Below are 15,949 nucleotides of genomic sequence, written 5' to 3' on the forward strand. Positions count from 1 at the left end.
AGCTTTAATTGAACATCAGCTTGGAATTGATAACCTTAAAATAAACTGTGGTGGCTATTTTTGCGTGCAATTGTTTTTCAATTTTTTTTGAGATTGTTATGTAATCGTAATTATCATTCAAGATGGCTCCAAATGGTTTCGTTACTTTTGAGTATTCAGGGCTACCTTAATTTTTCTTTTGTCTCCTTGAAGTTGGATCAGAAAAAGTGACCAATTATTTCTCAGTAATTTGTGACCATTTTTCTAACAGTTAGTTACCATAGCAGCACTACAAGCCTTTTGAGACACCTATTTTTGGTGCTATGTGCTTGCAACTGAAAAGCGTTGACTTGCATCTTTTATCTTTGAATTGAAATCATCATATCAAAATTCATCATTCTGCCAATTTTTAAGAAATTCGATGCACACAATTCAGATCCATGCTTTAACCGCAAAGAGTGACTAACATCTAATTTCTCCTTACAATATCACCCCTGAATCACACATTAAGGTCAGGGGAATAAAGAAAATGATCACCAACTAAAGAAACTCTTGATTGTTTAACAAATTCTCCTTCTCAGGACCTTAGTAAATGTATAGAGAACAGTATGGAGAATATGCATACTGATGTTAGGATGCTAATGTTTAACTCTTACAGCCCTTTCACTCAGTCACAAGCTAAATGATTACCTCTTCCAAGGGACTTTTTTTCTTTACTCGCCCCAGGCCCAATTCAAGAACGTTCCTTGGGACGCACACTCCGTCGTAATGTTTCGTTTGTACCTGCAACCAGGGGATGCATCCACCTCCGGAGCCTCCACTGCGGCTGCGCCCAATCTGCTAGACGAGAGTAAACTCGCAGCGTGGACTGCTATACCGCTGGCGTTAACTGCAGGTTCGCAAGCATCAAGACGAAGTAGACAATCGGGAGGTTGGTAGAGTTCTAGCTGAATGATCCGGGACGTGATGAACGTGTTACTGCTAAGCGGGTATTTTTGAAGCCTTTATCCCGAAAGTACTTTGTACAGTACTTTCAGTGTCAATAGTAATACACGCATTTTCCAGCAAGCAGTTTATGAAAACACACAAAAGTTTCTGCCTGTGGATATTATTCTGATGTAGCAAAATTCCAGAAAAATTGGCAGCAAATTCCTGTTACTAATTTACAAGGAAATGTTAGTAGAAAGAAGGGAGAATTGCTTATCGGATCAAGCGAGTTGAAAGGTAATTTGCCGCTAGTGCTCGTGTGTATCACCAAAAAAAGAACGAAGAGATTAACTGTTTTACTTGTATGTTTTTGTTGTTTATTAACGTTTAGGTAATCAAGGCGGAGGACTACGGCTAAACGTTGGTTCTCATAATCTTCCACTGTTCTTCCCACCCGTTGTTCCAGTTCCTAATATTCCATTACGGGTAAGATATTGAACTACTCTAGATTGCTTTTACTATTAGTTGAATTTTTTTTCTGAAGTGTTTATTAATATATGTACTTCCAAGATGTTTCCCAGTCCCCTTGTTTATTTGTGGTTCTTGTTATCAGGGTCCTTTTCCGGATCAGTGGCTTCCTTATGGACAGGCCTCGTTGAGGGTATCTATTTTTGCAACAGGCAGTCTTCCGCCTGCGAGACCCAGCTCTCCTGAGGAATTTCAAGAAGAGAATGACCTTCCCAAGGTAAGGAGGCACTCTTTTTGCAGAAAAATACAAATTAGATATTGTGTACGTCATTGTAGAAGTCCATGTAGATGCATGGACCCATTTAACATTCTACACCCTAACATCAGTAAGCAAGGACCCCATACTGTTCTCAGAACATTTCTTATGGTACAGTCGAACCTCGATTATCGGGACTAGTTGGGACTTGGGTAAAAAGTCCGGATAATCGAAAATATGAACATTAATGAGACAAAGAACGAAATAAAGATAACACATTTTTTAATTCTAAAAGTCTGCTCCAATGACAACAAATACACGTACATCAGAATGCTTTTTGTCTCCGAGCGCTCCATCTTTTTAAAGCGGAGGAGGTAATGCGCTGTTTTTAAACGCACTTTTCATGACTTTAAACATAATCTCTGAATTTTTTTTATCGAAAAGTCCAGGTAATCATTTCCTTCACTACCATGACCTTCATGATTGTCCGTCTACCTTTACAATAAACGCGATAAGTAGTCACCTTGTTTTTACCTCTTTTGTCAATCCAGGATGTATGGATAAAGAATGGTCGGTCGTCTATACTCACTGACGAATTTGAGGATGGAAATGGTTTTGATCTTTACATTGACGGAGCTCGATTTCTTCCAGACAGTGTCAGCATCACTAAGGTGTATTTAAAGTCATATATTCTCGAGATCTAGTTATCATTTCTTTATGCCATCGGCCATACATCTCTTATGACTTAAGCGCTGAGAATTTGGTCTTAAGTCAAAGAATAGCGTCAAGCTGATACAACTCTTTCTTGTCATTAAATTTGTGCTTAAAATTGTGTTGATATTGTAAGGAGAAATTCCTCCTTGGTCACTCACAGGAGAGAAAGAGTTGAGTGGGGGCAACACTTGTTACACGATTGCTCTAAACTCATTTCAGAACTACTGACTTTCGTTTTCAGGTGGCTGGAAGAGTACTGGACAAGAACTACACAAGGTAAAGCATGTGATAAATGATTTTGTGGTCTGAAATTTCAGATAGCCAATCGACTCACCTTTCGCAAGAACCCAGATCCTGCGTTCAAACCAAGACTCTGATGTTCTCTTCTTGAATAAGACACTTGCCTGTACAGTGCCTTTGTACACGAAAGAGAAGACGAAATGTCAGGGCGACAAAACGTTCTGGCGATTCTCTATTATAGACAAGGAATAAGCCAAAGAAACAGGGAAGATTTTCCCTCCTCCTCCACCTTGCTTTTTTTTTTCTTGCTCTGACACAGATGTTGGTTGTTGGCCAAACCACGCTCCTCTCACAATGCTCTTTTGACGCAAGAGTGGTAAAGGTCATTGATGAAATGTCAGGGACGCTTGACAAATTGCTGGCCGGAGGGGGAGGGGACTATTGTACTTCTCAGGGGAGTACTCTTGAGTCGTTTCATTTTAGAAAGGCCCCATGCATCACGAGATTTGACACAAGGGATCAGTATCTGAGCAACTTCGCACCCACCCCTCCCTGACCCAACAATGATCCTAACTCGTTATCAGTTGACTGTTGTTGGTTTAGGGGAGGGGTGGGTGCGCAGTTGCTCAGATACTCCGATTGATCCGACACAAGTATCCTCTTTACCTCTTGGTTGCTTTCTATAGAATTGGTGCAGACATTGACGTACAAGCTACACTGGACAGTGACATCTACAACCCGGAATACAACTACAGGACAGAATACCGAGACCCAGTCTTCCCGCAGTCTTGCACTCTAATGTTGAAAGTTTACACAGTGGATAGAATTTCAAAGACTCTTTGCTGTGTGGGGTACGGATTTCTACCGATCTTTGTTGAAGTTGGAACAACAAAACAACCATCCGTCAGTAGTGGGAATGCGAAGGTGTGTTTTATTATCTTTTGGTAACGTATTATAGGTTTAGAAAGTGAACCCTTTTTACTGCAAATCATTTCATGCTAATCTTTCTGTACAGCAGAATTTGCACTCACGACGTAAACATAGTAGAACCACTACTTTATGTACTATTTAGTTCTTATTAAACAAGCGGGAGGTCTGTATGGGAGAATCTTGACCTCGGACCTACAGACCGACCTAGCTCGGTTAATAAGATGTTTATTATATGGCTTTGTCTTATATACCCATTTTTTATATTCTTTGTACCTTTTTATTCTAGACCGGTCTAGATACCGGTCTAGATGGGAAAATCTAGACCGCTTTCAATATTGATTTCAGCCAATCAAATTCGTGAATTCGGTAGTTCTCAGTCCTTGTGAGACACAGCCATATGATAAAGAAAGATATTTTTTTCTTATAGTCCCGAGCGTGGGACAAAGAAAAAATTCTGAGTCTCACGCTCGTGACTAGACGAAAAAAACATCTTTCTATATTTCTTTACCGAGCTCAAAACTTACGATCTTATTATTTACAAAACATGACGCTATCTACATTGCCGATCCTAGCAGTGTGCAGGACGCGTATCATTCATGAACTTCGTAATGGGTCTTGCTCACCGTAGAGTGTCTATGGCTCAGTTGTAGACCGATCCTAGCAGTGTGTAGGACGCGTATCATTCATGAACTTCGTAATGGGTCTTGCTCACCGTAGAGTGTCTATGGCTCAGTTGTAGACCGATCCTAGCAGTGTGTAGGACGCGTATCATTCATGAACTTCGTAATGGGTCTTGCTCACCTTAGAGTGTCTATGGCTCAGTTGTAGACCGATCCTAGCAGTGTGTAGGACGCGTATCATTCATGAACTTCGTAATGGGTCTTGCTCACCGTAGAGTGTCTATGGCTCAGTTGTAGACCGATCCTAGCAGTGTGTAGGACGCGTATCATTCATGAACTTCGTAATGGGTCTTGCTCACCGTAGAGTGTCTATGGCTCAGTTGTAGAGCATCGGAGCGAGGCGAGGAATCCGAAGGCCTGAGGTTCGTTTCCTCATGGGGACCCCCAATTTTTTCTTTGTTCCACGCCCGTGACTAGACATCTTTCTATATCTTTCTATATCTCTTTACCGAGCTCTAAACTTACAATCTTTCTTACTAAATGTATTGTAGTTCCTCGCGTCAGACTAGGTGCATATTTTGAAGAAAATGTTCTTGTATTCCATTTTAGGTTGCTTTTAACGAAGGTCCTCACCAAATACGGTTGTACGGTGGTTCTCCAGACCTCTCGCAACCTTTGCATGAGAGTGTGACGCAAAGTCTGTCGTGAGTATCTGAGTAAATACCCAATACAAACATCAATCAACCAGCTCGTCTAGCGGTTGGTCAGTCTGTTAGTCACTCAGTCAGTCTTCAGTGAAGGTTGGCATTTAGTGAGCTTAGTTTACTACTCTAACAGAAATGATTCTATCTACAGTCCCGTTCCATGCGCTAGTTTACTGGTAAGACTGGTTCAAGCAGCTCGCCATCCTAATGGAAGACCGAAAGAGGTACGTGAATGCTCTCAACTCGACACCGGTGAACAGTGCTATTCGCATCCGCTGATTGGCTTAGACCGAAAAGAATAGCAAGTACTATCCACTTCCGAACCGCTAAAGAACTAAAATCGCACATCAAAAGTTTGATTTTCGACTATTTTTCGGTATGTCGAAAGACATTGACTAATTTGGTTTCTGCATGGTATATACTAAATCAAATTATTCACCCCCGTGAGAGAGGTGGATATTTTCCTGCACCTTAGTGATTCAGTAACTTTAATCTGTCGTAACTTTGGAAGTCTGTGATGTGCGTATTTTTCATAGGAAAAATTATTGTCTGCTAAAATAGATTGACACCAAGGAATCATGAATAAACCACAAAAGGAACAACAATAGCCCAGAATGAATGGAAAACACAGACAAATGGAGTGTTACAAGTGCATTTAAATTGTTACAGCTTAACGATGACTTTGATCTGTTTAATGGTGTAAGTCGAGTCGTGGATTCGTGTACGGCACCGGGGAGCTGGAGTCAAGCACTTAAAATATTCGGGCTGAATATTTGAAGGTGCACTAACCATGATGCAGCCCTCGATACCAACCACCACTCAGAAATGATCAACTGTACAAACTTTCTTTTCAGGCTTCAGAGTTCAGCGAATCCGAGAGGGAGTCTGAAGGGCTGTTAGACCCCAAACCGAGCTATGCAGATGGTAAGTTTCTAATTACTTGTTATGAAGCACAATGAATCTTATATAACGAGTGTAGAGTATGCCAAACGGCAGTTCACGTCAGCCAGAGAGGATCCCTGATGTACGAGCTCCCGATATCACAAGCCCCTCGTGTTATTAACCTTCGATATAGCAACTCCGATACAATTAGCTCACTACCATAACAAATCCCCATCCAACTAGTCAGTTCCCTCTATGTTGAACCCCCATAAAGAATCTTGCATGGAGCGAACTTCGGATGTAACGAGTCTCTGACGCCCTTTACGTGACAAACCTCAACTCCCTGATTGAAGATGTAACAAAATATGACACAATACCTTTAATTTTTATTATTCACCGTGACATTGGTCTTGACAAGCTGCGTAATTCACTCTTGTCTGTCGTAATAACATGTTATCGTTATGCCAATATGCAAAGTGTAGGCAAATATTTTTGCTTACCTCTGCTTCACCTTATGTTGAAACCGTACCACGATGTAGGGTCTTTTAGTTCAGAATAGAAAGTAAAAGAATGATATTGTCCGTCTAAAGATAAATAACATTTTTTATTCCATAACGGAGCTCAAAATTTGCTTCCTTCCTTATCCTATTTATATCAGATTGTTTTGAGATAATTAACTTAAACTTTGCAAACGTCGTATCATACAACAGCTCCATGATCCAATGACTCTTCCACTGCCAGAGACAATTATAGTATTGTTAAAAAACCTATGAAGTTAAAACACCAATAATACACTACTTTTCTTATGATACTACATGTAGGTTTGCACTCAGTTATCATAAAAGTAAAAATCTTATTCATCTTTTGACCAGAGCAATTTTATTCCTGAGCTTTGATCTCACCTTTCCTAGAGCCACTGCACCTCTCAAATGAAACCACTTCACTTCAACTTTCACAGGATACCATTTCTTTGTCAGCATTCTAAAACATGAAATATTTCTTCTTTTTTTTTTGCATTTTGATAGCTGGAATAAGATTGAGCAAAACCAATTGATCATCGTAAGATGAGATTGGCTTTCGAAATATTTTTAAAACAAAGCAAATTAACAGCCCCCCAAACTGCACTCTTTTGTTGAAGCAAAGCGAATCAGCGTTAAGGGAATTAACTCAATACCATCACGTACTCTCTTCAAGAACAATACGTGAAAATCACGGAGAAAAGTTAAAAGTTAAAAAAATTTAGAGAACTCTGACCTTACTGACCACATAGGAACAGGTAATTGCACACTTTATTTGACAACACTCCAAGATCTAACTTGACACACACTTTGCGGTTTTGTCATTGAACATGTTTCACTCCAAGAGCGTGCCTATATACACGCTTGTTAGATCACGCAAGAATAAAGTTTTCTTAAGTTGTTTTATGCATCTTTGTTTCATGAGAAGGATTATATCAGCTTGTGTAATCTCTCTTTGTTTTAGATCTGTGTTTTGACCTTATCGCATTCGCTAAAATTTGTAGCCATTCATCTTGTAATTAGCTTAAATTTTTAGCCCATTCATCTAGTGATTAGCTTAACATAAATTATAACTTGGCTTAAAATGTTTTTGAGACAGAGTACAAAGTCATGATGTATTGTGAAACATATCCTTAGAAGAAAACAGAATGTTTTCCCAATAACTTTCCCATTAGATGATAACTGAGTTAAATCAGGCATAAGTTATTTACCTTATTATTATTACTATTACATAGAATTTGCCGCTTTAAAAACAGTTTCCAAGATTCACAATGCCTTGTTTGTTTTTTAAGGAGAGTTGACCTATTTGCTTTCTTCGAATAAGATTCGCTCTTTTGCTTTTGACTTAAGCCTTGCTAACTTACTAACCAGCACCCAAGGTCTAAGCAAACCCTTGGCTGTTAAATAATTTAGATATTTCACGGCTGTCATTAGCCAGTATTTTGTGAATATTTAATATCGTCAAAGTCTAAAATCGTGAATCACACCATAGGTTGTATCAAAAAGCTGTTCCGTTCAGAACAAGGGCAGGTTTTTGTGGACTGAATTTTGTAGCCTATTAGAAATCTGTTTAGTGTAAAGGTGGTTTGCACGTTACGTCATTGCCGCCATGTTGGTGGACGTAAGCAATAGATATCTCACCAGCTTCTTTTGTTCGTCCACCACCATTTGTTCCTTTCACCATTGTTACCTGTGTCTCTAGAGATTGGTTGCAAACCACCTATACTTTGTTTTATTACGAAATACCACAAAACGTTAGCCCTAGTTTACGCTTTTACGGAGGAAAAATCATAGCCTATTTTTACTTCTAGTCTAGGTTAACGTAACCCGCCTTTCGAACAGTTGTAGTAAGCAGCATTTATATTCGCATGGTCTAAAGAGCCTTACTTTACAGGAGTGAAAACGGCTTAAGTCACTCGATTTCGTATAGTGATTGCCATGGTTGTTTTTAGTTACAGCATGCAAACAGCGATGCAACCGAGGTAATTTCTCCAACGAAAAAAACCATCAAATGAAATTTGTAATCCATAAACTATTCCTTCAATTTTCAAACCCGTCAGTTCAACCCGGTTACAGTTTGTTTGCGTTTTCTTTGGGATTTGTTTGCGTTGTAATAGCTCTTTAGTGACGCTGAAACAGTGAAACCCTCGTAGGAAATTATCAATTAAAATAGTCCTAGTTCTGTCGAAGATATATGTTCATAGCTCAAATCTCTATTAATTGTAACACATGGACACTCTTGATTTTAAATCTCGGGTTATGTTAAATTCATACATTTTCCTCTTCCTGAGAGCACCGCAAAACTCACTGCGTTGTTGATGCATGCGAAGCCGGTTGCGGCGTTGATACCTTCCTTATAGCATTTGTCTTCGCTTTCTGAAAGACAGCTGTTGTTTTTCTCAGCGTTGAAGGGGGAGCACTCCTTCTCCCTCGTTGAATGTCTATTTTCTCTCGTTGCTTTTTGATTCCTTCTTCAATCCCTCTGAGATTCTGATATATTTCATGAAACGCCTGTTTCATAGCATCTTCATACTTCATTTCCTGATTTCCTTGTGCTCTTTGCCGCTCGACGTTTTTCATGGCAAATAGTGGAACAGCTAATTTGAAATTTTAGTAAAGGCAATCAGTTCAAGACTTGTGTTATGCTGTTTTACGTCCGCCCCTAAAGAAGTTTTCAGGAAGTTGTTAAGGCAAATGGACTTGTTTTGCTAATTCTCTATGTTACTGCTACCCATCGGACTACCCTTTGCGTGGGAAGTGTTGCGATTCGTGACGTGTAAGAGAGTTGAATTCACATGTAAAATGTTGTCTCCACATTTAAAATTTTGTCTCTACGTGCTCATTGAAAATTCTGTTTCATAAGGGCAGTAGTTGATGGAAACAGTAACTTCATGCAATGCTTTATTAATGCTTTATGAATGATTGTTACGTTTGTTTTGCCTTTGTGAAAGAAACCAAAGTAAACCCGACCAACCTGTGTAGGAGTTTTTCCCTCACGCCTCTCTTCTACCACGACGGGCAAATGAGGAAAGATTAGCAATAGGAAAATTTGACACAAACCTATTCAATCTCGTGGTCAAAATCTTCAAACTGAATGTTTATCGGCTTCGGTTGTCACTCAACCTTGGAGGCGGTAACCACAACAATTGAGTAGGCAGGATGTCTCTATTATGAATCGAATGTCACCTGAGGGATGTGTTTTAGGCTGTAATTTATTTTGATTAAGCTCGACAATTTCTCAGCTGGATACTTAGCTTTTGTGCGAGCTCATTTTCAAATTGTATCAGGAAAGGATCTTAAATGATCTTTGTTGGGTCCTGGTAAAATTCCTTGTTCTCTTGCCAACATTCTGTTCTTCATTGCTGACTTGTGTACACATATTCATGCAGTATGACTTGCCAATTAAGTACTTATCTATTTTTTTACTTACTTTATAAAATGAGGTTAAAAAGTTTAGTGTGATTGAGGATTTATCCATATTTGAATTTATCCGCTCTATGTCTTTATTAAGAATGTGTAAGAACACCTGATATGCGGCTGTTGATAAAATACTTCGTAGCTTGGTTTGATTGTAACAATAACATTATCTTGTTGAAAAGGCTCAAGTGCTTTTCTCTGACACGTTAGTCGCATTATGGAAATTTGAAGCCTTACCTTCAACTTATTTCAAGTTTTTGTTTTTCATTAAACTCGCTTTTCAATAATTCCGTGTAAGCTCGCGTGGATTTGTGATGTAAGAGCGCAAGCCTTCCGGAGATCATCATAAACTATTTCATGTGGTTTCACCTTCTTTACTTTGAGTAGCTTTGCTCGGTTAGCCTTGATATTAAACGCGAAAGAATGGCTATTGAAAGTTTAGTAACATTCTGAAATAGTTACAATAAAGGTCATGGGCCTTAATCAGCTACACGGTTCTAGAGAATTGTTGTGAAACGATCGTGTTTTTCATTTCGTACCGAATGCGGAGTAACTCCATTGTTACACTGTAGCTTTTTGACAAGATATAATGTGAGGTTAGACTGGGACATTAAGCTTTAACTGCGATAAGGAGTGATTTGACTTGGTTCTGACCGTGAACCGACGTCTGGCAGGCTATGCTGCGATTGGCAGCATAGCCTGCCAGAAGGTGCTCATTATTCGCGCTTCGGCAGGAGCGTTTCTTTACCTGCGGGAAAATATGAAGCCCTGAGTAACGCGAGCCGCTAGAGGTCTGCACAGGGGTCTAGCATTGAGGGCCTCGTTGTTGGTACCAAGGCCCCAACAAACCTCTCTCCCACTCGTCCCAATTCTTAGAGAAACCCGCGTCTTGCAGCGCTAATCATGAGGGCCTGCTCATAGACTGATGACAACATGCTATTGTTTCTCATGTTATGATGAAACTTCCAGTAGAGGCTGTTTTTTCGGTTTTTTTTGTTTGTTTTTTGTTGTTATTGTTGTTGTTGTTGTTTTGTTTTGTTTTTTATAGTGGCTACCTCTCTACTTTGGCCAGGCGATAGTCCTTACACTGTACTGATCCATATGTTTAATTCCTCATTGTAGACCTTTCAACTCCCAATATTCATCAAGTATTTCCCATTAGAGCTATCGTACATTTCCTTTTTACGATAACTTAGTTTTGTATCAATATAACACTCCCTAGCCGACGAATCGACGTGTGAATTGTTTAAAATTTTCTCTGAGAGGTGATTAGTTAGAAATTCCTCATATATGAACGACCATCACACTTACTCTCTTTGTATCTCGGTCTTAACAAAACAAAGTCATCTCTAACCATTCAAGGCTTTATTTTTCTTTTCAGGAGCATATTACTCCCTCTCTTGTGAGCCCACCCTGGGAGAGTGCCAGATATTTCACAGTATGGTTAACAGACAACCAGTCAAGACTCGTGAGGCAATAAAACTCATCGGAGACGGACAGGAAAATAAACTAAAGAAAGACAGAGTAATAGAAAACTGGATCAAGGTAAGCAAATCGCCTTAGCCAAGTTATTGGATACCCCGGCGCCCGTCATTTGTAATCCTTAAATCTTAGTTGGTTACGATTAAGTCTTCATGACAGTCAGTCAGCCAGTCATTCCATCAGTGTGTCATTCATTCAGTCGGTCGGTCGGTTGGCCCGTTGGTCAGTTTGGTATTCATTCAGTCAGTCAGCCGGTCAGTCAGTCAGTCAGTCAGTCAGTCAGTCAGTCAGTCAGTCAGTCAGTCAGTCAGTCAGTCAGCCGGTCAGTCAGTCAGTCAGTCAGTCAGTCAGCCGGTCAGTCAGTCAGTCAGTCAGTCAGTCAGTCAGTCAGTCAGTCAGTCAGTCAGTCAGCCGGTCAGTCAGTCAGTCAGTCAGTCAGTCAGTCAGTCCATCAGTGTTTTATTCATTCATTCTGTCAGTCAATAAGTCAGTCGGTCAGTGTGTTATTCATTCATTCTGTCAGTCAATAAGTCAGTCAGTCGTTGTGTTATTCATTCAGTCTGCCAGTCAGTCAGTCAGTCAGTGTGCTATGCATTCAGTCAATCGGTCAGTCAGCTAGTCATTAGGGCAGTCAGTCAGTCCATCAGTGTTTTATTCATTCATTCTGTCAGTCAATAAGTCAGTCGGTCAGTGTGTTATTCATTCAGTCTGCCAGTCAGTCAGTCAGTCAGTCAGTCAGTGTGTTATGCATTCAGTCAATCGGTCAGTCAGCTAGTCATTCAGTCAGTCAGTCAGCCAGTCAGTCAAGTCAGACAATCAGTTATTTCTTCGATCGTTCGTCCATTGTTTCATTCCTTCATTTAGTTATTCACGGTCATTCATTCCATGGTTAGTATTAATCTCACTTAAGTTCATGTACGTGTCCAAGGCTAGTCTGTAGTAATCCTGCTGTATTGATGTTTTTTATCATGTTAGACCCGCCTCACTCGAAATATTGATGCTTTGCCTGGTGATCTGGACCTTAGCTACGTTGCTCTGTACCACGTGATGCACGGATTAAAGGTACACGTAGAATATCAACGTACTTGGTCGTATTATGGTCAGTTGTCTATCAGTGAACTTCATAGAGGGTATAATTTACAATAAGAAATGAGAAAAATTCGAATTTGTTACCCAGCTGTTTGAGTGTTGTAATCATTTTCTAATCATCGATATGTTCTGACGCTTAAAATTAACAAATGGTAAACACCACAGCGCACACTATTGAGTTATGGATGCACGCGGGAGGTTGCTAAGCACGAAAGAAGCGTAAGAGTCGCTCGAGGCGATAGCCGAGAGCGACTCTAGCTTCTTGAGTGCTTAGCAAACCTCCCAAGTGCATCCATAACTCAATAGTGTACGCTGTGGTGTTTACCATTTGTTTTATAACATAACATTGATACATTGTAGCTTAAGAGTTCCCTTTTATTTAACAAATCTTACATGACCAGAAAAAACACGCGCGCGCGTAAAAATAGTCTTTGCATTTGCTCACGTCAGCAGCGTACACCCATGGGCAAATTGACCAATCAGAGCGCGCGCTTTACTTTGGTATGTTATAAATTTTTATATTTTGCAACAAATACCAGATCTCCGTGGATGCTGCGCAGAATTTACCATGGTCCAATTTTACATTAGTCAGCTACTGTCTGTCGCCTCCGGCGTCATTTTATCGGGTGAGTGAGAGAAAACTATCGTAGACTTTTCTGACGGGTTTTTGAGCCAGATCTGTGTTGAATTCTCAGAGATGGTACGGCATTATTTTCTTCTTTCTTCACTTATTTCTTTGTTTGTTAATTTCTTTTTAAGGGTGCCAGAGAGGACTCGCTAAACCACGTGACAAAAGCAGTGTTCTCCAGTAGTGTCGCCTCTCCTGTATGGAAAGATGGACTGAAGGTAAGTGAACCACGTAACAAAAGCAGTGTTCTCCAGTAGTGTCGCCTCTCCTGTATGGAAAGATGGACTGAAGGTAAGTGAATCCAGTAGGCTTACTTTTGTGCAACTTGAAGCATGCGTCATCTTGATAAAACGGATATGAAGGTTACATTTTTTAAGGTGAAGCTATGTTACTAGCCATGATAAAAACTTTGACTTTAGCTTTCGCAGATCCTCTCGCGTGTCACTCGTTCCTTGCGCTGTCCCCATTCTCGCCTTGCGCGTGTCTCTGCTAGCTTGAAAAACCCCTAAGAATGACAATTTTCTGCAGGCTATTCTGCCCTCATGCGAAGTTTCTTGACACACGGCACCTCACTGTATCATATTGTTGGTTTGTTTGGCAGGCGTTTCCCCGCCGTATTTACCACAGGTTTATGGTTGTTATCGTCCATCTTCACGAGTTGGTATTGGACACAACTCAAACCAAAACATCTTACAGTTTACAAGGACAGGTCCGTGTTAATAGACTCCTTCAGACTCTCTATTGATCATTTATCGTCTCTACCTAACTGCTCTTTTGAAAACCTATAGTTTAAAATCATTAAACCGATGAGAGGTTACTGGATTTGTCTCACATATATCTTAGCCCTGTCATTCCCACGATCTAATTTCAATTCTCCACACTATCTGATGTACATTTCTTCTATTTTCAGCTTCGAGAATTTGGTATTGAATCAAATGGTATCCTGAAGTTGACATTTTTCTCTTTTCTCGTAGCCTTCGTCTTGAAATTAATTCCCTTGGAGTCGCTCACCTTTAGTAATGAAAGGGTTCCATACCTGATAACCAATCTTATATTGTTTTATGAACTGTCAGTATAGTTTTGACTGTGAAAGAAGCACAGAGTCTTGATACTTATAGAAGAAATGAAGTATGAGATACCTCAGAATCGTCAACGATAAATATTTTTTAGAAGTTGTGTAAGTAATTTTCATGTAATTGTTTTGTGTTTGTCTAACATTTTGTCTGCTTTAGGCGTGGACCGCTGTCCAAGTGTTTGATGAAGGTTATGTTATGAACGGTTGTTATCAGCTTCCTCTGTACTATGGGGACCCCCCTGAGGTACTCTCAGAACATAGAATTAGTGCAGTATGACTGTGTCTGGCTAATTAACGATACCAAGTATGGTTGCATGATAGCTAATGTTAAGCTGTTTATAACAAATTACAGTCGCACCTCGATTATCCGGATTTTTCGATTATCCAGACTAGCCTCTCCAGCCATGTGCACTATGCTATAAGCAAACGTGGGTGCTTCTATCGAAATGAAAACAACTTTTCGTGAGAGACCAACAATCCTTGGCAAAAATTTTTGGAATGCTGAAGGAACTTTGAAAAAAGTTAACATTGTGATCAGTGAGAAAGGGAAGGCAATGTATGTAACTACTGTTTTTTTATCAAAACAAATGAGATTGTCTCGAAAAATCAGTCGAAGACTGTCTTCGCCATTGTCACACGTTTATTTAAACATCCTTTCCTGACATACATACATACATACTTTATTTATTCCAGAAGCAGACTATGTATACACTAAGAGGAAATGGAAAATATGCTTCCAGAAAAGGAAGTTAAGAGGTTATCCCTATGTGAAAACTCCCTAAAAAATAAGTCTAAATGAAAATAAATGTGGTTAAAACTGACTGAATAGGAAAAAAATTTAGTTCTTAAAATTTGCAATCAACTCATGAGATGTTTATTTTCTACGATTTTCACCTTTTTTATATTTCTTTTCGATTTATTCCTTTTTTATTTTCTTACAGGCTGTGCTTAATTCTCTTGAAAGCGATAACTGTCACAATGTACTTGTTAACTTTCGGAGAAGAAAGGCGGTAAGATTAGCAATTCTCCCTCATGGTTGCTCTACATTTCCTTTTAAATTAGTTGAGAGAATTCGGTGCTGCATCAAGAATAACGCCTTGCAGCTGATAAGTTTCTATATCCTTATAGTTTTTCTCAGGAAAGATCTACTGAAATTATAAGGAGAAATTTCATCGCGATTACAACGGGGATTTAAACCATAGGTGTAACGTTCTTCTGGAACGCTTTCTTTTATTTGTTACATCGTGCGAGGAAAATGTGACTCACCGATTCTTATCGTTTCGTGTTTGTTTGTTTGTTTGTTTGTTCTCCAAGATTAAGCTTTTGGAAGGCAGTTCAGTTTATGTTCGATTATCAGACGCGAGAAGAGCGGAGGAACTTCCTGCATCTAAGGTAAAAATCATTGATTATTGCTACAGTGTCGGTTTGTGACTCTTTCTGGTTTGATACTCACAGAATTATAAAAGGTTTCATGGCTATAATTTTTGGAAGCTGGAACTTTGAGACCGTATTTCTCCTCCCTCTCTACCCCTTCCTATTTCCTTGGTGAGATCTTCCAAACTAGAAATATTAGCTTTTCCATCCACTTACCTTTCTTTTACAGGCTGAGGCATCAAAATAGCTGTAGCTTTGTCAGGAAAAGTGATGTTATAAAAACACCTCGGCTCACTCACCCCCACTAAGACGTTAGATCAGGAAACCCCTTCCCCTTTGGGAAATACTTCCTATACCTTTGAATCTCTAATCCTTTGTATGTTTTTTGTTTGTTTGTTTGTTTCTTCCAAATCATGTCAGATGAAAGCCATTCAGGACTACTTGCCAAAAGAAAGGATTGAAAAATACCTCAATGTAAACCCATCTTCATCTCTGAGTTCCCTTGTACCTCGCGGTGTGACCGAAGATGAACTAAGGATGGAACTTAAAGACAAGTTTGTCAATGTAAGTTATGCCGGGCCAACATAATAATCGAGCTGGGTAAAACTGAATAACATTACCACTAAGAATTCCGAGATCTTGTTGA

General features: G+C 39.6%; 1 protein-coding gene and 1 long non-coding RNA gene across 4 annotated transcripts in view; one reads left to right on the forward strand and one right to left on the reverse strand.

Annotated features, from left to right (window-relative positions):
- Positions 1-15,949, forward strand: part of LOC111323964 (uncharacterized) — a 37,586-nt gene that overhangs the window by 20,300 nt on the left and 1,337 nt on the right. For 2 of the 3 annotated variants that reach the window (XM_088738243.1, XM_088738244.1), the window contains 18 exons: positions 706-910; positions 1,298-1,392; positions 1,520-1,651; positions 2,182-2,301; positions 2,586-2,620; positions 3,271-3,508; positions 4,744-4,838; positions 4,990-5,062; positions 5,693-5,762; positions 11,037-11,200; positions 12,113-12,199; positions 12,766-12,852; positions 12,986-13,072; positions 13,456-13,563; positions 14,087-14,173; positions 14,871-14,939; positions 15,244-15,321; positions 15,724-15,867. In XM_088738243.1, the coding sequence (XP_088594369.1) occupies positions 706-910; positions 1,298-1,392; positions 1,520-1,651; positions 2,182-2,301; positions 2,586-2,620; positions 3,271-3,508; positions 4,744-4,838; positions 4,990-5,062; positions 5,693-5,762; positions 11,037-11,200; positions 12,113-12,199; positions 12,766-12,852; positions 12,986-13,072; positions 13,456-13,563; positions 14,087-14,173; positions 14,871-14,939; positions 15,244-15,321; positions 15,724-15,867 (1,974 nt within the window). The other variant, XM_088738245.1, reaches the window with a different exon arrangement.
- On the reverse strand, positions 6,306-8,546 carry LOC148719762 (uncharacterized). Its single transcript, XR_015993118.1, has 2 exons — positions 6,623-8,546; positions 6,306-6,487 (listed from the first exon to the last, which is right to left on the reverse strand). It is a non-coding gene; the product is annotated as an uncharacterized LOC148719762 (long non-coding RNA).

The sequence above is a fragment of the Stylophora pistillata genome, chromosome 11, assembly GCF_964205215.1.
Source record: "Stylophora pistillata chromosome 11, jaStyPist1.2, whole genome shotgun sequence".
NCBI lineage: Eukaryota > Metazoa > Cnidaria > Anthozoa > Scleractinia > Pocilloporidae > Stylophora > Stylophora pistillata.